We start from the raw sequence: 22,161 nt of genomic DNA, 5'->3' as shown, positions 1-22,161 counted from the left end.
TGAATGACAAAGCTACTGATTAGGATTCATTATCTGAATACAATGCAGAGAAAAAATACTAGCCATAGATCTCCATATATCTTATTATATGTCAGTACAAGTGTCAAGTTTTAGATTGACTGACTGACCCTTTAGATCATCCTACAATCCCTAAGACAACATTGCAAGCATGGCTACAAATCAAAATAGTCTGGCTGTCTGAGTGTAATCACTGGCGACCTGAATAGCGTCCCTCACAGAGCTGGTAATCCAGGATAACCCAGAAAATTCTCAGAGTCTGTCTACGTTAAACTCTTAATGTAAAAGGTCCCCTTTTGTTGCTGGCACAATCATTTTAAAGCGCTCTTCTCATTGGGATAAAGGAGTTGCCAACATGTGTTTGTGGGTATTCTGTGGTAAAATTGACGTCTACTGTTCTGCTCAGTTCCTTGCTGGCACATTTAACAGCTTTCCCTAGTATCCACACATTGTTACTGTAAATCCTAAAACATTTCAATAGACGAGGATAAAGAAGGATCAGGTTTTCACAGAACATCCTGATCAGCATCTAGAGGATTTCACTAGAGAAGATCTTCCAACAATTGAGTTGTTTTTGCTACAATGGAATAATTTTAAGGGGTGCAAAGAAGGGTCAGATTATTTTGGGCACTGACAATGTGGTAAAAAAAAATGAAACAGTTAACTGCAGATTTAAATCAACCTTCCCAGACAGAATCCCTCCAAGCAGAACATTGCTAGCTTCTAAAAATCACTCTGTATACTATTCTGTTATTTTAGTTGTATTTAAAAGTTTAATTCCATATTTATCTGATTGATAATTTCTGTCCAACTTTCAAAAGACATCCTACAGAGATTTAATCACACTTTCAGTTGTAGCTAAGGGTGTATGTTTTCATTTATTAGTCCCACTTGATCATTTGGGGACACCAATTTCCACGATTTCATGAATAAACACTTAACCTGGTACCTTGTAATAACTTTGTTGAACAGCTGTGAACTTAACAAGCAAACATTTCAAAATGAACGTTTATTAAATATGAGTGTAAAATGTTTATAATAGCATCCTTTAATGTGAAAATCCCACAGTCTTTAACAATAATGTAAACCAAAAGACTTGTTTGTGAGAATTTATGTTTATACTTTTTGCCTCCAGGGAGAGAAACTAAGCTGTTTATTGCTTCACATCATAAACCTCTGTCAGAAACTTCCTCAGAGTCCTAACCAAGAATGACAAACAACTCTTTAATAAAAAGTATTCTTAGCAAAATTCATTTCATGAACAACGGTTATCCCAAAGGCAGACGTAGATATATAGCTCTCAGAAGGATGGAAAAATCCTCAACAATAGCTCATCCTCCGGGCTGAAAGCTCTCAATGCTTCCATGATCCAGCAACAATAACAACAAAATCGTGTAAACAACTCCCACACTGGGCAGTCAGTCTTTTGCAGCTTCAGATTGTTGATATTTATAAACATATTGAAAATGTGCAAGTTTTTTTTACAGCCCACATTTATGCCTTTTCTATAGGGACTCCACAGCAACATCAAATTAGCAAAACAAAACACTTGCCTATTTTTTTTCTTCTTTTTTTTGTCAGTTTCCTCAGCAGACAGGACTTTTGTACTACATGAATTCACAAATGATGTTTATATCACCTTCCCACATCAGCGCACCCGCTGAAGCAGCATTCTATAAATCAACTGAAACAGTCTTGGCATTACATCATAAAAAAACTTCTCATGGGGTGATAAAAAGCAGGCAAATCAATCAGTCAATTAGAAGATGAAAACATCTGATCCCATTGTTTCATTCTGTCAATGTTTAATTAATAAGGAGGTGATCATGGCAAATAAACAGAGGTTATTCATCTCCTCCAGCAGAGGCTTTCTTTGGGACAGTTTTGGAGCTAGTTTGAAGGGCAAAAAGCTGATGGGAGTTGGGATTGAAGAGTTTTTGAAAAGAGGGAGCGGTCTTACTATTAGGCCATTTCGAAAACACTTTGCTCCACAAATCAGTCTTGAGGTTGCACTTATTTTTCACTGCTTTGCAGATTTTATATGACAGTGTTCCTCCAGGTCTGCATTCATTATATGTGACAGAATGGTTGATACAATTTCTACCACCCAGTATAATGAATTGCAAAATGTGTTTGTTTGTTGTCCACATATTCCCCCAAATCTCTGCATTTGTGATGCTGCAGCCCTGTTATCTTTCAGGCCTGGCAGCTTAAGGGCTTGGATTTTCCTCCTCGAAAGCCCCTATGCTCCCAGGCAACAGGTTCCTCTAATGATGGGAAATTATGCTTGTGGCACGTCAATTATGTTGCAAAAATACTCTGGAGCAGCTGTGTATCATTTCTGGTGGCTTAGCATTTCTCTCATAAGAGGCTTCCCATAGTATTGCAGCTTCCTTCACACTCACAGTACCTCTTACAATAGCACCAATAAAATATTAAGCATAAAAGTATACAAATAGTTTCTGAATTCGCTCTCAGTGAAACATCAAATTGCTCTTTTCTCCTGTGAAGTAATTCACAATTTTACAAGACAAACCAGCGTAGCCAGATTTGTGAGTGAGTCATGTGTCATCCAATACAGCTGATTTATAAAGTAGCACTGGGCTGTGAAGACCTATTAACTAATCATTGTCAGTCTGCCACTCCAGATGACCTCCTCTCCACAGAAACATAGAGAAAGAGCAGTTAAGTGAAATTCTAAAGCAGTAGGAGCCTCCTGTTAGGCACCCTCCTCCATATGGTGCCTGTATCCCCCCCCCCATTTAATTAGCACCTTTTGAAGGTAAGCAGGAGTTCTTTTTGCACAGTGCAGGTCAAAGGTGTGAAAAACAAAATCTCTGAGGAATATTTCAGTTGTCTGTTTCAGTTTGAATGAAAGAAAAAAAGTGAGTGCGGTTTTTTAACCACAAAAAAATAAATGTAACAATTAATTAATTGTTATCATTAATTTATGATTAGTTAACATAGAATATGTTTATTAATCTTTTGGCTTTCTGTGGAGCCTTGAGACAACTGTTGTGATTTGGCACTATATATTGAAATTGAACTCTCTGCAGTGTGGCCCTACAAATCTGATATTCAAAAGTATTCATTTGAAAACTTGTTTTCTCTTTACCTCATGCTAATGCTCTGCTGTGTCGTCCCACTAGTCACTAACTAGGACAGGCAAAACTATATCCATAAATCAGAATGATTTTGCTTAAAATAGATGCCTGCTAAAACTCGGGCCAATATAACATCACGTTCTTGGTGGTGACACCTAATATGCTAAAATCATATGATTCTACATACAGCTCTTTCCACTAATTTTGAGTCTCTCTAAAAGTCCTGGAGATTTTATATACAGTAATTGGAATGACTATAACCGTTCTTTTTTTTAATGAATTAGTTTGGTTTTTTGAACCTATCCATATCTCTGATACAGACTTTGTTGATCTGAGTAAATCTGAGTAAAATCTGTGGTGTGATTTTACACAAAACACATCAATATGCATTCTCAAAAATACTTCATTTATTAACATTTGAAAGAGTAGTGTATTAAAATAGCCTTTTAATGTCTTCTAATCTTCCCCAGTAGGTAGGTCAAATATCCAAATGAAAGAACATTAAGCAAAGCAGATTTAGTGGAGAAGAAATGTGACATGTTAAACTAATTACTCAAAATGACCAATTGTAAATAATCACATTGCTATTCAGTTTTAGATTGTCAGCGTTTTGTTGCTAGTGATAAATTTGGAGTTGCACTGGGAGGCCCTTTTGTCATTTTTCAGGGGATCATTGTAGCCAAAGCATGCTTGAAAACTCAGTCAATTTGGTGGCAGTGAACTATGACACTATTACAAAGTCAATTAGGTAGGCTACATTCTAAAGGCCTCCTTTTCATATGGCACGGTGTGGATTCAGCCCGGCCTAAGGCGTTCCTGGACTGTACTCAAAGGAAAGAGGTCAGACAGAAGTCAATTGTTTTGATTAAAACCACTGCCCTTACTTTTGAAGAGAGGTGAAAAATAAAATACAGGCTATTATGCAGCCTTGTCATTTCTTCTTTTTTCTTTTTCTTGCAATTGAAAGAGGGATCTTAGTGAAAAGCCTGTGTCAATCCATCTGTTGATGGGATATCTGTGATGATATATCAGAGGTGAAGACTCGCTGGCCTGAATTGCAGAGCTCTATAATTATTATTTTTTTTAACTTAAATGTAATATGGCAGACACCACCTCCATCCAGTGTTGCTCAAACATTGAAGGATGATTCATTGTGGCACTGTGTTCTAATGTTGAAAAACATTATGGTGAATAGCTTGATGGAGGCGATACCAACTAAAGGTCAACTTTTCAAACAGACAGGTTTAGACTTGACTTTTAAACTTTAGCTCATTTTGGCTCACCACTAACTTAATCAGTAATCTCTGTAGAATCGCTTCTTCTATAATTTGTCTGCCAATACTGCTGACAACACAATAGGAACACTTTAAAAAAAATCTTTTTCTTTTCTTTTGTTTGTGAGAATGGCAGAGGTGAAAGAAAATATTTTCTCTCTCTCTGATGCACTTGTAACTGGACATATTTGTCAAAATGTCTTGATTAAGAAAAAATTTGAAAATCTTTTCAGGATATATTTGATATCTGAAATTAAATATATATGTGCTAAAATAGTCAACACATTCTATGGAAATAAAACATTTTAAAGCAATCTAACTGTACTCACACTGTTTTTCAGGAAGACATTTTTATGTTTTTTGTTTCTGTTTCTTTCTTCTTCTTTTTTTAATAGGAGAAGCCATTGATGAGTGATAAAGTGCAAAACTGAAAGCATCAGCTATTCTTAGCCCTCAACAATTTTCACACTTACGTGTCAAAAGGCCTGATGGTGGCTGTCACCCATCCTTTGTGCTTCGGCAAATTACTTATTTCAGGAAATGTTTTATTTCTGTCTGTCTACAGCTGCAATTCACTAAAACTGAGAATTTCTAAAGAAACCAGTGAAATATGTAAAAGCAGCAATTAGTTTTAAAAAAGGCACCAAATTAAAAGTTTGATACTTAAAATGTGTATTTACTTTTCCTGTAAAGATAAGCAGTGTACTAGCTTTAAAGGACACCAATCATGTCTTTTCTCACTTTTAGGCATAATTTTACAATAGTGGATGCTTAAATTAAACATAGCCAAAATTTAAAATAATTAGCATAAATACAGCATATGGACAGGTAATCTCTGTGAGCAGAAAGCTCAGGTTTGGAGATCTCAAGCACCGGGCTCTGACTGTGAGCACAGTCAGCCTCATTCTTTCAATCTTTATGTTTAGGAGGGCAGCCAATCATAAGAAAGCTGATTTAAAAGTTAGACTTAAATTAAGAGGAGTTAAATGAGCTCGTTTGAGACAGAGCATATGCTAAGGACAAGTATAACATAAATAAAAGGACTATGTTGATGTTTGAATGATAAAAGACTTCTGTTGGCATCTAAGAATAAAAGTATGAGATTGGAAGTAATAACATTTTAATAATAATTCCCCTTTAAAGTTTCTACAAGAGTCATTTTTATTAATAATAATAATGTGAAATGAGACTAAGAAAACAATGCAAGCCACCTGTTACTGGAAAGTAATCCAGTAACAGGAATAATGAGCTGAAGATGCTAAAACGGTATACACTTGCATACTATACCACTTGGTTTTGCATCTGGAGATATATTTTTCACCTTACATATCATAATATAAATACTGATGATTCCAACTTTATATAGTGTGATATATGTGGTATAAAAATAAAGCCCATAAAACTAAAAAAGTTTTTCCACTTATACCGTGTTCATTTCTGTGTGATGCATGTCAGTGTTTAGTGTAGTTGGTGATGATCAGATTGTGAGACTTTAAAAAGTTCAACCTAGTAAAATTTCCACCTCTTTCAAAAAATGTTTTTGTTTTACCTGGATCTAGATTTTCCTAGAAAACTAATCACTAGCTTCACCTTTGGTGAAAGTCTAGACCAGAGGTTGGCAACCTGTGTCATGGGTTACGATTAGAGTTAACCGTAACCCTATTAATACATATAATTCAATTTAATTTTATTTATATACTGCCAAATTACAACAACAGTTGCCTCAAGACGCTTTATATTGTAAGGTAAACACCCTACAATGACACAAAGAAAACAGGGAAAACACCAACAATCATATGACCCCCTATGAGCAAGCATTTTGGCAACAGTGGGAAGGAAAAACTCCCTTTTAACAGGGAGAAATCTCCAGCAGAGGAAGAGAGCCAAATAAAAGACAGCTCAGTAGCTCAAAGATACAGACTCTTGTAGTTTCTGAACTATTCTTCAAGTATTTTTACTTTCATTGTCCATCAAATGTTGCTCTTTCAGCATATCATTTTACAATATATGTTGCACATCATTGACTGTAATGGAAGTGGTAATTTCTGTTTGTGCAAGACTGGTATTTGACTGGTACGGTGTATTTGCTCTCAATTGTTTTAACACAATATGTCAAACTGAAGTCTGAGACTTGCTTAATATGCTTGAAAAGCATAAAAATGAAGTAGCGCTTTAAAGTCAAAAGCATCTAAAGCTTTAAAAAAGAAATCAAGATTGTGTGTTCCACACATTAATTACTTCCTTGAGTGACTCCTCAGACTAAACACACAGAAAGACATGTGTGGTGAACAAATAACAGGGGATAGATGTACAATTTGGGAATTCAGTAGAGCAGAAAAACAACAAATTGTGTTTTCAGACCTAATAGTATTGTATTTTGTTGGTTTAATTGAACAGGAACTGAGCATGGGACCATCATAACAGATTATAGTATACAACCAGGCACAGTGGTAGGAGATGCATTGGAAAAAAATGTTTTGGAAATTCATTTTGGAAAAACAAATCCCATCAGTGGGCCATATATATATATATATATATATATATATATATATATATATATTCTTTTTCTTCAGGCGCATCAGTCACACACAGCAGTTTAAGTTACACAGTGCGCACTTGGCAAGAAAAGAGAATAATTTGCAGAGAAATTATTTCAAATCTCCTCACATATCTATGAAAACAAGCTCCTCATGCAAACTATGCCAACAGCAAATGCAGCAGAATTGCCTTTGTATTGTAAATGCAGCAGAAAGGTAAAGTCATCACAAGCAGAGTTAGTTTCTAGCATCAAACTGTGTTTCTCAGGATCTGGTTTTCTCCTTTGAATATTTTGTCAGTTCCCTCTTCCTTGAACTTTTCTGACTTTTCTGCTTTTCACATTTCATTTGTAAAACCACAGTACAGCTCTTGAGAACATTATAATGGTGAAAAGTTCACATTTGTCTTTTTAAATGTATTTTTCTGCAACTGTTATATCATAAGTCTACATACAATATGAATCCATTCAGGGCTGACCTCTGTGAGATTACTTTCTCTATTCCTCATTAATCCAGCAGTCTGATGACTATTTGGGATTCAGTGCTATCTATGTTTACTGTGAGGACGTCTGTGTCCTACCTGATTTATTTTTGTGAAATAACTTCACTGACAAAGAGTTCTTTACATAATGCATTCAAATTTGGGAAGAGAGCAGGAAGAGAGAGTTTGTAGTGGAATTAAAAAGCAGTTGTTGTTTTTTTTATAGGACTGCTGCAAGGTTAGCAAGCTCACCACAGTTTGTACAAGTAGTGACTTAAGCAGGGAATTACAGTATGGTTTACCTCAGATTAATACATGAAAGCCATGACATGCAAATGGGCTGTTGCTAATGTAAAAATTCTGTTTAAGTAGAAAGCCTTTGCCAGCTCATGTAGGTCTATCCTTAAAAATTAATCCTGGATTTTTCAGTGGTTGTTCACTGCCGACAATATTACAATACAAAGCCGTGCAGTTTTCTGCAGAATAAAGGCAGGATAATATTGTGACATTTTGTCCTTTGTTGAGTCTGCATCTCAGTAGTCTTTTTATTTTAAGAAAAAATGGCATACATTAAATAGAAGAGTCATCAGGCTGCAAGTTAAATCTGTATTTTTCCCTTATTTTCTCATGCATATAACAATAAATACATTTCAGAGTTAAATGTAGAATTTTTGTAAATGTCTGCAATCAGGGCTCGGTTTATATAAATGAGCAGTCCATCTCAGACATTCATTCATATGTGCAGTTGCTCATTTTAAGCATCAAAACATACTACTCAAAAACTGAAGGGGATACTTAAATAACATCGGATCTTGTTGATTTAGAAATTTAAAAAAAAATGAAAATCTTTACAGGCATATATTATGCTACAATCACACTAGGAAAACAATGGTTGGTGACGTTACTAAAATGATTGTGAGGATGTGCAAAGCACTTGCAATCTCATTGACTTGAAATGGTTCATTGAAAATCAAGAACAGGTATGTGACCACTCGCAGTCAGTCTGTTTGTGATAATACAGCAATTAGGTCTGATACAGTAAATTGGTGAAAATAGCAAATCTGTTGCTGTGCACATTCAAATTCGCAAATTCAAGTTAACTCTTTACAGTCAGAATCCAAAAGAGTCAGAACCTCTTAGATTTAAATGGGAAATACAGAAATTCCACAAATGATGGCTTAGTTGTTGCAGGATGGTGATTTAACACATTTTTGTCTTTCACAGGTTTTTTTTTCTCCAAAAAGTCAAGATCACTGTACTAAATTATACTATAAACAATGTTGTTATTCTTAACCTCATGGGCCTAATGGTGCTGAATGGTTCATGAGCTGAAGGCCACAGTTAGAGGTTAAAGGATTGATGAGTTGGAACTATCTTCTCATTCTGATGACATTATCATTCCTGGGCAAGATACTAATCATGGCAGCTATGCCAGAGCTGCAGTCGACGATCAACCAGGTGAAGATGCACCATCTGAGGTGCATACTCTATGAAGTCAACAAGTTTTTCAATTTCCTAGCAGTAATAATATTTGCTGAGAGAAAGAGAAAATGTCTACCTGTTACACCCTTGCATGCAGGGATAACAAAATCAAACCTGCTATTGTTGTGAAATCTTCAAATCAAAGGTACAAGACTGAAATGTTGAGACAATCTAAAAAAAATCTTAAGACCACTGTATGTCACTGTGCACCAGACAAAGAAAAATGCTGAAATTTCCAGAAATGGTTGTATCCTGAGGAAACAAAACAAAATTCAAGTGACAAGGAATAGAAAAGTGTTTTACAAGTCCTGGGTTTTGGATTATACAGGCATACCTGAGCAATCCAAAGTAGTCGTGATGACAAATCTGAGACATCTGAAACTACATACAGTAAGTAACATGGTTAATGGCTTGGCTTGGGATGTATGCAATGTTCCCTCTAAGCTGCAGGCGTGTGCAATTGCGCACTACTGGCACGGTCTCTGCGCACAGAAAAAAAATCTAACCTGAATTGAAATTAAAATTAATACTTTAACAATTCTGTTTTGCAGTGTTAGTCAGTAAGTGACTGGCTTCTCCCGTATGGGATTAGAACGATGCCACCTTATCCCATAGTCCAGCCAATGATGCGATTCACATTCGTATATACGCAGCCAATCAACGTCGTTGACAGGCTATGACAGCGTCCTTATGTGCCGACACCGGTGTTTTAGCTAGCAAAGCAGCGTGGCTGATGTGGAGTGAAGCCACGTTAATGACAACGTGTACAACCATTGGAGATGTGAGCAGGACAGACGGAACAATTGACGGACCAATGTCGACCAATCAAAAAATTATATGGCAACATGGCATTTAGATGTTTAGGAAGGGGGGGGGATTAGGAGTGACGGCGGTGTTTTGAGATGTGAGAGATTTGTGGCGTTTAGCGCAATTCTAGTGTTAGTTAGTGTGTAGTGTAGTCAGTAGTTTTGTTGTGTGTGTCAGAACAATGAGGCGACTACTGAATGTTACAGGTGTTACAGGAGTGATACATCTCCTGTTGTCAGGCCTGCAGGTATCAGACTCTTGTTCTCCTTTATCTCATAGTGGACAGAAATTATTTTTTGGAGTGGCACAAATAATTTGTGTGGCATCAAATTTGATGCAGAACACCTGATTGTTCTGTATATAGTTTGGAATGTTTATTTAAAAAACACCTTGGCTGCATTTTTAGGTAAACAGCTGCAAAAAACTCAGTTACTTTTTTGAAGAAGTAACTATAAAATTAATTGCCCAACATTGGTCATTATTTACTGTACTTTGCAGACAGAAAGTTACAGGACTCTCTCCCAGACCACAGACTCATAATACAAGTCACAGCTTTATAAAAAAAAAAAAGAAAGAAAAAAAAGAAAAAAAAGAAAGTTGTGTTTTCAAAATTGGAGTTCAAGTTATTTTTACTTCCAATAGTGTTAACATACTACACAGGTCATGAGCAAGATTTTTTTTTTTTTCATTGTAAGTGGGCTAAAGCAGTTAATTGAAAGTAGTCTAACATAAATGTAAATGCTGTAATTTGATAATTTTAATAAATCATGTAACTTGGATGGATTAGATGCTGGCGTGACCACAGTGCACACGTCTGCTGTTGCTCACAGTGGTCCAAGGGATCGCTCAGGGAGTTTGTGTGTTCGCTCAGACACATGAAAAATTAGAGGGAACATTGGATGTATGCATGTAGTATATTGTGCAAGTGGTCATCACAAGAAACAAATAACCTACCTGACTATCATTATCATTAACTTATCATTGACAAAAAGGCCAATTAGTGTAATTGAAAGCTTCCTGTGAATTTGTTTTCATATTTCCTATGAATTTGTATGATTTTCTTAAGTAACTTAAACTGAAACTTAAACCAACTGATTTAAAAAAATATCTCCACACATCAGACTCAGATATATTGGTATTTTTACATGATCAAACAGTTTCTAAAGAGTGTACAGCTTACAAGATCTGTGTCTTTATAGCACTGTAAGATAAATAAAGTCAGTACAGTGTGCAAATCAAACATGATGGTAAATTTGAAAGTTCAGTTTGTACATTTGGTCGCAAGTTAGAGAAACAATCTTAAAACACAACTCTGACATTTTGTCAGTTTCTAAAGTTGGCAGCAAGCTGTTTTCTGTTTACACATTCAGCACAGATGGATCAACATTAACATACAAACTCTTAGCAGACAGAAAAAAAACTGATGGCACTCAAATCATTAAATCTGTGGGATGTAAAAAATAACAAAACAAAAAAAACAGTGAGCTGAAAGACAGTAAACACCCCGTAGAGCTGAACAGAACTGCAGCGACATAGTGCGAGTCCTAAAAAAATATTTATTACTGTCACTTTGGGAAATCAAACCAAATTCACAAACTAAAAGCAAATGAAATTAAATGATCTTTGTCATATTAACAACATGTAACACAATGAATAAAAAAATAGCTGAATAAATATAGTAGGTCACATATCACACTTGAAGAAACACTGAAAATACACCAGTGACCACGCGTCACTGGAAATGACGAGTGTTTCTCAATACTCTATTTGTCTCCAAAAGAGTTAGACGTTTAATAATAGTGTTCACTAAGTTTTAATTTCCACCTATTGCCCATCTGTATTTTTACGTGTTAATTAGCTTGTCATATATCTTCAACATGTTTTCCCTTAGTTTGACACTGTATATTGACAAAACAATGAAGATGTTTTCCTTGTTTTCTTTCCCTATCAGCATGACACCTTGTGATGTGAAAAAAGAAAAGAACCTAGTACAAGAGAATTGCTTGGAAGAAACAACTTGTCAGATTTAACAAGCAAGCCAACAGGACTCATTATAATGGCCTGATCTTTAAATGTAAATTTGATTATGTCATTAGTATAATGACTTTGATTGTAGCGATTTATTACAGCTGGGATTTTTATGCATTCTTCTCTTTGTGATCTGGTCAGCTAAGACTGCAAATATTAGAAAGCACAGAGAATAAACAAATAAAATTAAATAAATGAATAAGAAAAAATGCTGCACTTGTTCATGATGTGGAAAGTCAAGATATCTAAGTGAACATATACTATAGTAAATTATGTCAGATTATTAGGAAAAGAAAGCTGCAGCTTGACTGCCTGACTTGTCTTCTGATGAATTTATGCCATTAAAATCCATAAATCACTTCACTTTTGACAGCCTAGCATGTCTTCTTTACAATTTAAAAAAAAAGAATAAGAAGAAATAGCCTCTCCCTGCAGTATAAATCTAATTCTTGGTTATTTGTTCATGAAGTGTTGTGTCCATTCTGTGGTGCTGTGATTTAATCTGATTTGTGATGATAGAATCCAGTGTTCACATAGTTCAAATACAATAAACGCTGTAGTTGCTGATATCATGACTTTTTGTTGACATTTTCTTTGAAGATTTGTGTTTATCTCACTAACAGCATGTTGCGCATGTCTGTGTTCATTGGAAGGCATCTCACTATAAATAAAAACAGAAAGAGAAAAGTAAGAAACGGTGGCTCAGTTATTGTGACAGAGACCGACTGCGTGGCTGTGGTTGGCCTGACACCACAGCAGCTATTTGTCACTATTAGTTTCCATTAATTTAAGTGAAGACATTGTTAGGATAGCACTGCGGTGGTCCTCTGCTGTGGCAGGTGAGAAACTGCAAAGAGATGCTCGCCTTGAATGCTTGTCAGTTATCTAAACCCATCCATTTTGGTAAACGCCCAGAATGACCAATAATGGAGCCTGTTTGAGTGAAATGGACAAGTGGGTCATCACACATAAATGGCTGAAGTGATGAAATGCTCTCATGACTGCAGTCAAGACACACACATCCTGCAGCATGTCTACCATAAACTAAAGGATGATCTGAAGCATTAAGACAGTTAAAGTGTTATTTTTATCCATGCTAAACATCTCTTTTAGGATCAAAAATGGAATGCTCGTAATGAATATTTCCTCCACCGAATCGCTGTTGGTCTTTGTGATTTGTTTAATGATTTATATAGCTCAAGTGTTGTGGTCATGGATAGCTGTTTCCCTTAGCCGGAGGAAAAATAGATAGTAAGAAAAAATCTACATGGAGGAATAATTGCAAAAGAAAAGTAGTGAATATAAGAGTGTGGGTGACGCAGATGTACAGGTTGTTACAGAAATAATCCTCTCTTTTAAGCATACTGCTTTTGGTGACAAATCAATTCACAGAACATTTGGATAAAGTGAGGGGTTTTTTGGCATTTCATTAAATGCAGGAAAAATGCATAAAAATATCCCTGCATGGTCACCCATGATAAAAATATTTCCAGGGACCACTGCAATAAAAAAGAAAGCTGTAGATGTGTCAGTCTGTCTGACTGATTCAAAATATTTGCACAAATTCAAAAGGTATGAAATTTAATGTTTTCAGGGTAGTGTTTTATAGGACCAATGGATTTCCCCGAAAGGGTATGGGCAATACCTGTGAAAACCAACATTTTGCAAAAAAAATAAAGAAATGCGCTATAGAGACAGTTGGCAAGCTGAAAAAAATGGGACACGGTTTGAATTCACTGATACCATTAGTGGGAAGGGTAATTGAAAAAACAGTGCAATGTTGTTCTGAGTGATCACCTGTTTCAGGCAATATTTCTGCTGCAACAGGAGTGATCTCTTCCAGGATGAGAATCGAATACGTAGGCTATGAGCGATAACTAAATGGTGTGATGATGATTCACATGCTGTGCCCTTGCTAATCACTAGATCTTCAACACCTTTGTGCCAGAGAACGTCCTCACCCCCATCATCAAAACACCAGATGGTGGAAGAATGAACAATCAATGTCAAAATGCACTGATGGTCTGCTAGTGGCACGCTTTGGCTCAATATCTAATTAAAGTGTTTAATATTGACTTTTCCTTTCCTTTCTTTTCCTTTCTGTTTCCCTTACACGTTGATGTGGGATGTATAAAATCATGACGCACAGGGGAGACTCACAAGTAAAAACAGCTCTGCTTGGTTGTGTTTTTACAGGATTGAGTTATCCTGCTGCCTTATTTCTGTTTTTATACTCAAAAGTTTTATGAACACTTATTTAAGAAGTACCAATACAAGTACATATATGTGCTCCAAGATGTGCTGTAAAAGAAAAAAATAAATTAAATTAGGAAAAGACAGCATATCACTGCTGATCATTGGCTGATGCTGTTATCCCTTTTGGGGCTTCTTTATATACCATTCCCTGCAGGTTTTTTGCTGACAACATTTTAAATCTTTGCATGTCTGAGGACTGAGCCAGGATTTGTCTGACCTTCTCAAACTTAATGAGGTTCACTGACAGGTGAGGAAGGAGGAGACAGTTTCATCCAACACAGGGACTCTGTCTCAGACTTCAAAACTTTTTTAGACAGCTAAATGGGGACAGGTTTAGCTGCCCCCTCATTAGGCTGGGCATCAGAGCAGAAGACCACCAAATGGCAGGAGTCTAGGCTATAGACTTTTACAAAGTGCACACACCTTAACTAAATATATGTAGGTGTAGTAAAAATAAGACTCATTCGGCATTCTAGTATTCTCATTTTTACTAGTTTGGAGAGCAACTTGTGACAGTTAAAAAATAACACACACTGCTTTTGCAGTTGTTTAAGTAGTTATGACCCGCTCACTCTTTCTGGCTTCTAAACAATGTGTTTCTGTGTACGATAAACAGTGTAAAGTATGTGCAAAGCGATCCTCTGGCAGTGTCCCTACTGTCCGTAGAGCTGCAGGAAGCTCAGAAACAATCGTTCAGACAAACATGGCACTCTGAGGCGCTCTAAATTTCACCCAAGAAATCCTGTTGGAGAAGCCCAGGAAAACTCACTTGAGTGGCATAAAACACATGTCAGCATCCTCTTTGTCTGTTGCCTTTGCAAGGACTCAAAGTGCATTTTTTTCCTTTTGTAGGTTCTCTAACTCTGCTTTGTCTAATGGGTAAAGAACATACTTCCTATAATATTTCAGCGTTTTATTACAGAGACCGGATAGGCCAACATAACCACAACCTTCACAACATGCCTGCAGCGGTGGAGAAACAAAGCATTCAAAAAAAGCCTTTTGTGCCAGTGTTTTGTGCTATCATACTAACCAGCATGGCCAGACCTAATATGGCAGAAAACAAATCAGAACTGCAAAGCTGTCCCACCGCATAAAGGTCCTTTGTATGCATTACAATGAACAAACATTACCTTGTTCATTTGGTACATAAACTCCGAGGTCCAGGCTTTCAGCATAACTTAAACAGAGTTAAGAACATTTATACCTGTACAAGTGAAGTCTAGAACAAAAAAGTTTGAAGAAGAATAGCACACACAGTAAGCTTTATTGTTAACAAGCATTAACAGTACACAAAAACCTGTTTTGTCCATGGATGAGCATTAATTTTCAGTGGGAATTATTTAAAAGTGTGTAAAGTGCTGGTAGACTCCCACGCTACCTTACCTGACAGAGTTTGTTTTTGGTTTTCAGATGTTGCAATTTTTTGTACAGTAACATGTAATCTCAGTGTTTGTTCTGTCTGGTAGCAACAGTGTTCAGGTAAAAGTGAAACTGTATATTTCAATAAATTTAGATCAACTTTTTTTATTGACTATTAAAATATGGAAATTCATGACAATGTTCATGCTGTCACATACATTGCATACATTTTAAACCTATCCTCTGAATCAACATATAGTATGGGTGAGCAGAATATTCAATTATTAATTGCAAGATAATTTCTCCTGTCCCACAAAAATGCAAAGAATATTTTCCTGATCAGAGCTGTTAGTAAGTGAAAATTATGTTATTTTAATAAACTCTAAAAGACAGTTTGTTTCTCACTTAATAGCCACCGCGCTTTATTCAGCAACATACAGCATTTAATTTCATATTAATTTCACGTGTGCTATTATGTTAAATTCAAACCACTCAATTAAGTACGGTACTGACTGATCATTGATGTTTTAATCATATGCTTGCATTTCTGAGATTTATCTGACATATTATTTTATGTCTCTATATTTGTTTTTCTAGGTGGTGTGTGCATCTCCCAGTCAGTCAAAATTCCCCGGGAGCCCAAGCAAGGAGAGTTCGACAAGGTCATCCGGCGACTCAGAGAAAATCCAAATGCAAGAGTCGTCATACTTTTTGCCAATGAAGATGATATCAGGTATAACCTGGTAATAGATTAACACTTCTTTTGAAGATTAGGAAAACATGACTACAGCAGACAGCATGCAAACATGTGGGAACACAGCCGTTTCAGTGCGGGTCTGCCAGACTACTGTGTAATGAATTGCACAACAAAATCAAAGTGGAGCTGGTTGGGATGCTGACCTTATCTGTGGCAACATCTGTTTCCTCACCTTCGCAGGCGGCTGCTCCATGCAGCGAAAAAGGCCAACCAGACAGGTCATTTTATCTGGGTGGGTTCAGACAGCTGGGGCTCAAAGATCTCTCCGGTTGTGCAGCAGGAGGAGATGGCAGAGGGAGCAGTCACCATCTTGCCCAAGCGTCAGTCCATCAGAGGTACAGAGATGGACATTATGCAAGCATCTGATCTCCCTTCCTTCTAAAATCATGTGCACATATCAGTGATTTATTATTTCCATGCAAGCAAAACAAAACTATTTATCTTTTACTCTTTCAGAAGACTACATGTTGCTTTGTAATGACTTCAACACTCATTTAATCATCAAAGATGTAAAAAAGTTCAGTCAAACAAAAAACAAAAAAGAAGCAAAGTGAATGTGCACACGATATTGAGTTATTGCTGTCATATACTATAGAACACATGACAGCTACGGTTCTCATATAGCGTTGCTTACACTGAGAATGACTGCATCACTGACAATGAACCGACTGATCTGTTTAGGGTTTGATCGTTACTTCATCAGTCGAACGCTGGAAAACAACAGAAGGAATATCTGGTTTGCTGAGTTCTGGGAGAACAACTTCAACTGCAAACTCAGCCGTCATGCGGTGAAGAAAGGGTCTGGGCTCAAGAAGTGCACAAGTAAGATATTCTCCTGTTGAGAAAAAGCTATTCAGTGTTCTTTTTGTTTAAACTTTTACCCAACATGAAAACATTCCTCTTTTGATGTATCATGAGGGAGGTGACACATTTGGCTCATGGGGAAAGTGTTTTGACAGCATTGCCCACCTATTAAAAGTGGAACCGCTATATATTCAGTCTTCAAAATCACAGTTCATCTCACAGCTCATTTCATTGCTGCTCTATATTTCTGCTGAGTCTAGTGTGTTTATCCACACAGCTATAACAAGTGAATGGTTCAGCTCGGCTACATGCTTAAAGCTTCGGGCTTAATGCCATACTTTATACAGCCGTAGATAGCATGATCTCTCTTGGTGGGAAAAGTCACTGCATATTTTATCATGATTTAAACCTCTATTAAGTAGTAAAACATATAACAAAATTGAAATTTTGCTTACAGTCACCCCACTTCTGCCCTATCTTGAAAACTGCAACAGGGTAAAAACTAAACCGTATTAATGAGCAACTAAGTTAAATGAACCCCCCTCCCCAAAGAAAAATCCAAAACCAATGTTCTAGACAATGCAGTAGTTATAAGCTGATTAATTTAATATAGGATTTATAGCATATCTGGTGATCAGCTCTTATTAGCATTCAAGCCTTGTTACTGCATTACCTTTTCTAACTGCTAACTACTCCGTTAAGCTCAACAGCTAGTCACCAACCGTGTCTGTATGCTGTTTGATGCAGGCAGCTCACTGTTGTTTTTAAAGGGTTTTTTTTTTGCTAAAAACAGCTACTTGGTATGGCTGCAAAAAAGTTGAGAGAGCAATAACATTGAAATTGTTGGCTAGACACCTAAACGATGATCTAAAGTTGATCATAAAGCTCTGCAAAGCTGAAGGGAGGAGTATATTCAGGCTATAATTCTCTACAGGCTCAGAGAAAACACTTTTACTTTCTATGTTGTTCCACATTCGATATTTCTTGCTGTGTTTTTTCTTTTTCTTTTCAAAGAAAACAAACATGCACTGTTTTAAACCCTAAATAATATTGATAATAGCATCTTTAAAAGTAATAGATTTATTTTGGAAAATCAAAAAGCAAAAGAAACTAAGGTGATAATTAGATTCGCTTTTGGAACCCAGTTTATTTCTAGTGCCAGTCCCAAGCCCCAGGTAAATGGGGAAGGTTACATGAGAAAGGGTATCAGGTGTTAAAATCAAACAAGCAGATTATTGAGGTTTCCACATGCGATTTCTATACCAGATCAGTCAGGGCTCGAGTTAACAATAACTGCCTCTAGTGCTATTGCCTAACAGGGTGTCAGTGGAAATGGTGTTACTGTTGGCTGAAGACAAAGAAAGGGGGAAGTTGTGTTTGGAGGTAGCAAGAGAGAAGGGAAGGTATGAGTGTGGAGGTGAGAGCAGGGACTCTGTAGTCTGGTAAAGGGAAAGAGCTAGTTCATGTGCTGGAGAGAAGGAAGGTATATTGTTTGTGCAAGAGACCAGGTGGAAGGGAAGCAAGGACAGAAGCACTGGAAGTGATTGGTAATGAGGTTATTGGATGAGACTTCAGTGGACAAGTAGGTGAAGGGAACAGAGGTGATGAGGAGGTGTTGGGTACGTATAGTGTTAAGGAGAAAAATGCAAAAGGACAGATGGTTGTGGATTTTGCAAAAAGGATGGAAATGACTATGGTGAACATGAAGAAGGAACACAAATGGATGTATAAGAATGCAAGGACGTACACATGGGTGCACTACATCTTATACAGAAGAAGCAATCTGAAACACAAGTGTAAACAAGAAGTGGAAGTGAGTGAAGACATAGGCAAGGATTAAATGGTAGAAATGTTGCACAGTGAGCGATACTGCCATGAGGGCATTTGTCCTATTCTCTGGACAGAGTAAAGAAGACAGAGTGACGTGATGGTGGTCACATTCATAAATGTTACTGCATCAAAGGAAGAGATTAGCAAAGAAAACATGGAAAGTAGTCGGGGTGATGAAGAAAGCTGACAGGACTACTGTGAGACTTTTTAACCAGATTGTGTAACACAGTCTTGGACAGTGAGAGGATGCCTGAGCAATAGAGAGGAAGTTTACTGGTGCTTTTCAGGAACAAGGGTGATGTGCAGAGCTGTAGTAACTACAGAGAGATAAAGTTGGCGAGCCAGATCATGAAGATATGGAAAAGAGCTGCTGAAGTTAGGTTAAGAAGATAAGTGATAGGTGCAAACAGTAGTATGGCTTCATGTGGAGAAAAGAGCACAGTTCCAGTGTTTGACTTAGAGTGTTGATGGAGGAGTGTAGCGAAGGTCAGAAGGAGTTTCACAGTGTATTTGTGGTCTAGAGAAAGCACAGTGGTATACTGCATGAGAAAGCCAGAAATGGCAGCGAAGTATGTGAGGATGGTGCAGGACATGTTGGTTCTGAGCTCCTTTTTTTTGCAGTGGTGATGGGCAGTTTGACAGATGAGGTCAGGCACACGTCTCTGTGGAGGATGATGATCACAGGCAATGCTGTGATCTGTAGTGAGAGCATGGAGCAGGTGGAAGAGAGCCTGGAGAGGTGGAGGTATGCTTTGGAGACAAGAGAAATGAAAGTAGAAGCAAGGCAGAATACATTTGTGTAAATGATAGATGTAACAGGGAATCTACAAGGAGCAGAGGAAGTGAAAATAGACAAGTATGTAACTATCAACTATCCAAGAGAGAGGAAGAAGACACTACAGGTTTGGTGGACACAAGTGTCAGGAGTGATTTGTGACAGCAGGATAGCAGTAAGAGTTGAAAGGGAAGTTTTTCAAGATGGCGAAGCTTCTTATGATATATGGTTTGTAGACGGTGACACTAATAGAAAGATTAGTGAGCTGGAGGTGGAGGTGAGTTCAAGATGTTAAGATTTTTGTTGGAAGTGCCCAGAATGAGTATATCAGAAGAGAGACAGTGGATATACCAGACAAAGGATGTTAAAAATTGAGCTGCCAGGGACGAGTAAAAGAGGAATATCACAGGAAAGATTCATGGAAGTCACGAAGGAGGATATGCAGAGGGTTAGTGTGACAGAAGAGGATGCAAGGGATAGGGGTGGCATGAAGGCAAGGATTTGCTGTGGTGACCCATAAAAGGAACAGGTGAAAAAAAAGAAGAAGAATTAGGTGTGAAAAAATCAAGTAAGAGTTGCTGTATGCAGCCCAGCAAGCAAGAACACTGCCAAGAAACAGTCTAACATTGCTCTCGACTGTCAGGTCTTAGTGATCCCTTGAGAATCTCCCAAGTTTGAAAATTGCCACGTATAGCCTCAACCCTCGAGTGACATCAATTAATGGAAATATTTCTCCCTAACGTATGCACAGTAGCAAAATGACTAATTAATAACTACAGCATAACACTGAAGTCTGCTGGAAAATGTAACAATACAACAGAGAAGAAACCAGAGACGCAAATAAGATTTGTATGATAATGACCATCATTACTGCCAAACACTGCAGAGTTGTTGCAGATTTCATGCAGTAATAATCCATATCCTCTTAATTACAGGTAGCTAGTATTGCCACTAAAGGCAGATCATCACAACTGGACTGTTAGAATCAGTTGTTTCTTCTAAAAGAAGAGGCCAAGTGATGACTCAATGGCTTTCCAACAACCTAAAAAATTAACACTCAAATGCCCAGATTTGAATTATTTAATCTGATGATAAATTTACGCTTACAAATTACTTGCATTTTTCTTTATTCTTAAAATGTGACAGTATTGTGCTTTAGAGGATCATGGAACGCTGGATATCATAGAGCTCTGTGTCATTCTTTTGGTAATAAAAAGAAAGTTGAATTTGATTGAATTATTGTAATTTCATATAGCCCCCACTTACCTCTGAAATAAACATATACTGAATCGAGACAGCTCACTGTGAGGACACAAAATACACAACAGATAGAGAAGTCATAAAAACAATCACATTATGCTTCATAACATAGTTGGGAATGAGGAATAATTTGGGGGGCATACAGAATTGACAGAAAAATAGATCAGCACACAATTAGAGAACACAAAGTTTAAAAATCCCTGTCTCGAATTTACAGTTAAGAATGAGCAGTTTGTCTTTAGGCAGAAACCATGCAAACTCCAAGAAATCAAAGGAAATAAAAGTAACAATCTAGCTGCTGTACGGTGACAGCACTAACCACCGAGCCACCACTCTGCCCTGGAGCCAGATGTGTATATCCCCAATCTCAATACATCAGTTTCCACACATACACTAGTATTTATAAACAAGACTGTGTCGTGACAGCGTGTGTACAATACGTCCACACTGGCTTTACATGGCGGTAATCCACACATCAGTGGCTGGGCTGAGTTTCACATGCTGCAGCATTATGACTAAGAGAAAGAAAAACATCAAAGAGAGAATCTGGGCAGGATTTGGAGTCGGCGCATTGCACAGTTTCACATGTACAGTAACATTTATGAATGTGAGCACAGTCTGTTTTCATTCATTTTCTGAAATAGTGACCTTTAATTATTTGACTGGCAAAGTTTACTTTGCTTTTATTTGTTATTTCTTCAGCCCTTCGGTTAATGCTAATTCAAAATTTATAGATGTAGATGGCTTTTAATGGTAAAAAAAATAAATAAAAACAAAAAAACCCATGAAGTGTCTCGTTAGGTTGACAGCACTCATCGGGACTGCAGCAGCAGAAATTCCATCATTACTAATGATGGAATTTGTGTTGAAAATGCATGCTATCTTCACTCAGTTCAGCTGTTGTGAGTCCACAGGTAATGTTACACTCTTCATTGTCTTTATTCTTTTCATTTTTTATATATTTAGTTCTTATGAGCAGTTTTGGGTAAGTTACTTTAAAAAAGTAATTAATTACTAATTACTAATTAGTCAATATTGTATTTAAAATACTTATCTAATTACTGTGTCAGAAAAGTAACTTAATTACTAAATAAGTAATTAAACTAAATACTTCTTAAAATCCCTATAAATCTTGAGTGGACAAACAATAGAAATTAAACTCTTTAAAAAATAAATAATTTTTTTTAAAGACGGAGACTGTACAGTACGCAGCGGTAGCATGTCTTCCACAATGTAGCCTGCAATCATTTTTTAAGCTCACCTTTTTAAGCACCTTCTGTGCTGCTGAAGTAAAATCAAGTTTTGCCTGCTTAGCAGGAGTTGCCGCGGTGTTATCCATGGATGATGAACAAGGATCACTCAGAAGTGTTCGTCTATGCTCTCGTG

General features: G+C 37.0%; 1 protein-coding gene across 1 annotated transcript in view; it reads left to right on the top strand.

Annotated features, from left to right (window-relative positions):
• The window catches only part of LOC134627455 (metabotropic glutamate receptor 4-like), a 190,832-nt gene that overhangs the window by 128,104 nt on the left and 40,567 nt on the right, over positions 1-22,161 (top strand). Inside the window, exons 4-6 of the mRNA XM_063473539.1 lie at positions 15,947-16,082; positions 16,287-16,441; positions 16,788-16,928. Of these exons, the coding sequence (XP_063329609.1) occupies positions 15,947-16,082; positions 16,287-16,441; positions 16,788-16,928 (432 nt within the window). The remainder of the gene's footprint in view (positions 1-15,946; positions 16,083-16,286; positions 16,442-16,787; positions 16,929-22,161) is intronic.

The sequence above is a fragment of the Pelmatolapia mariae genome, linkage group LG5, assembly GCF_036321145.2.
Source record: "Pelmatolapia mariae isolate MD_Pm_ZW linkage group LG5, Pm_UMD_F_2, whole genome shotgun sequence".
NCBI classification, from domain to species: domain Eukaryota; kingdom Metazoa; phylum Chordata; class Actinopteri; order Cichliformes; family Cichlidae; genus Pelmatolapia; species Pelmatolapia mariae.
This window is presented reverse-complemented; position numbering and strand designations above follow the sequence as displayed.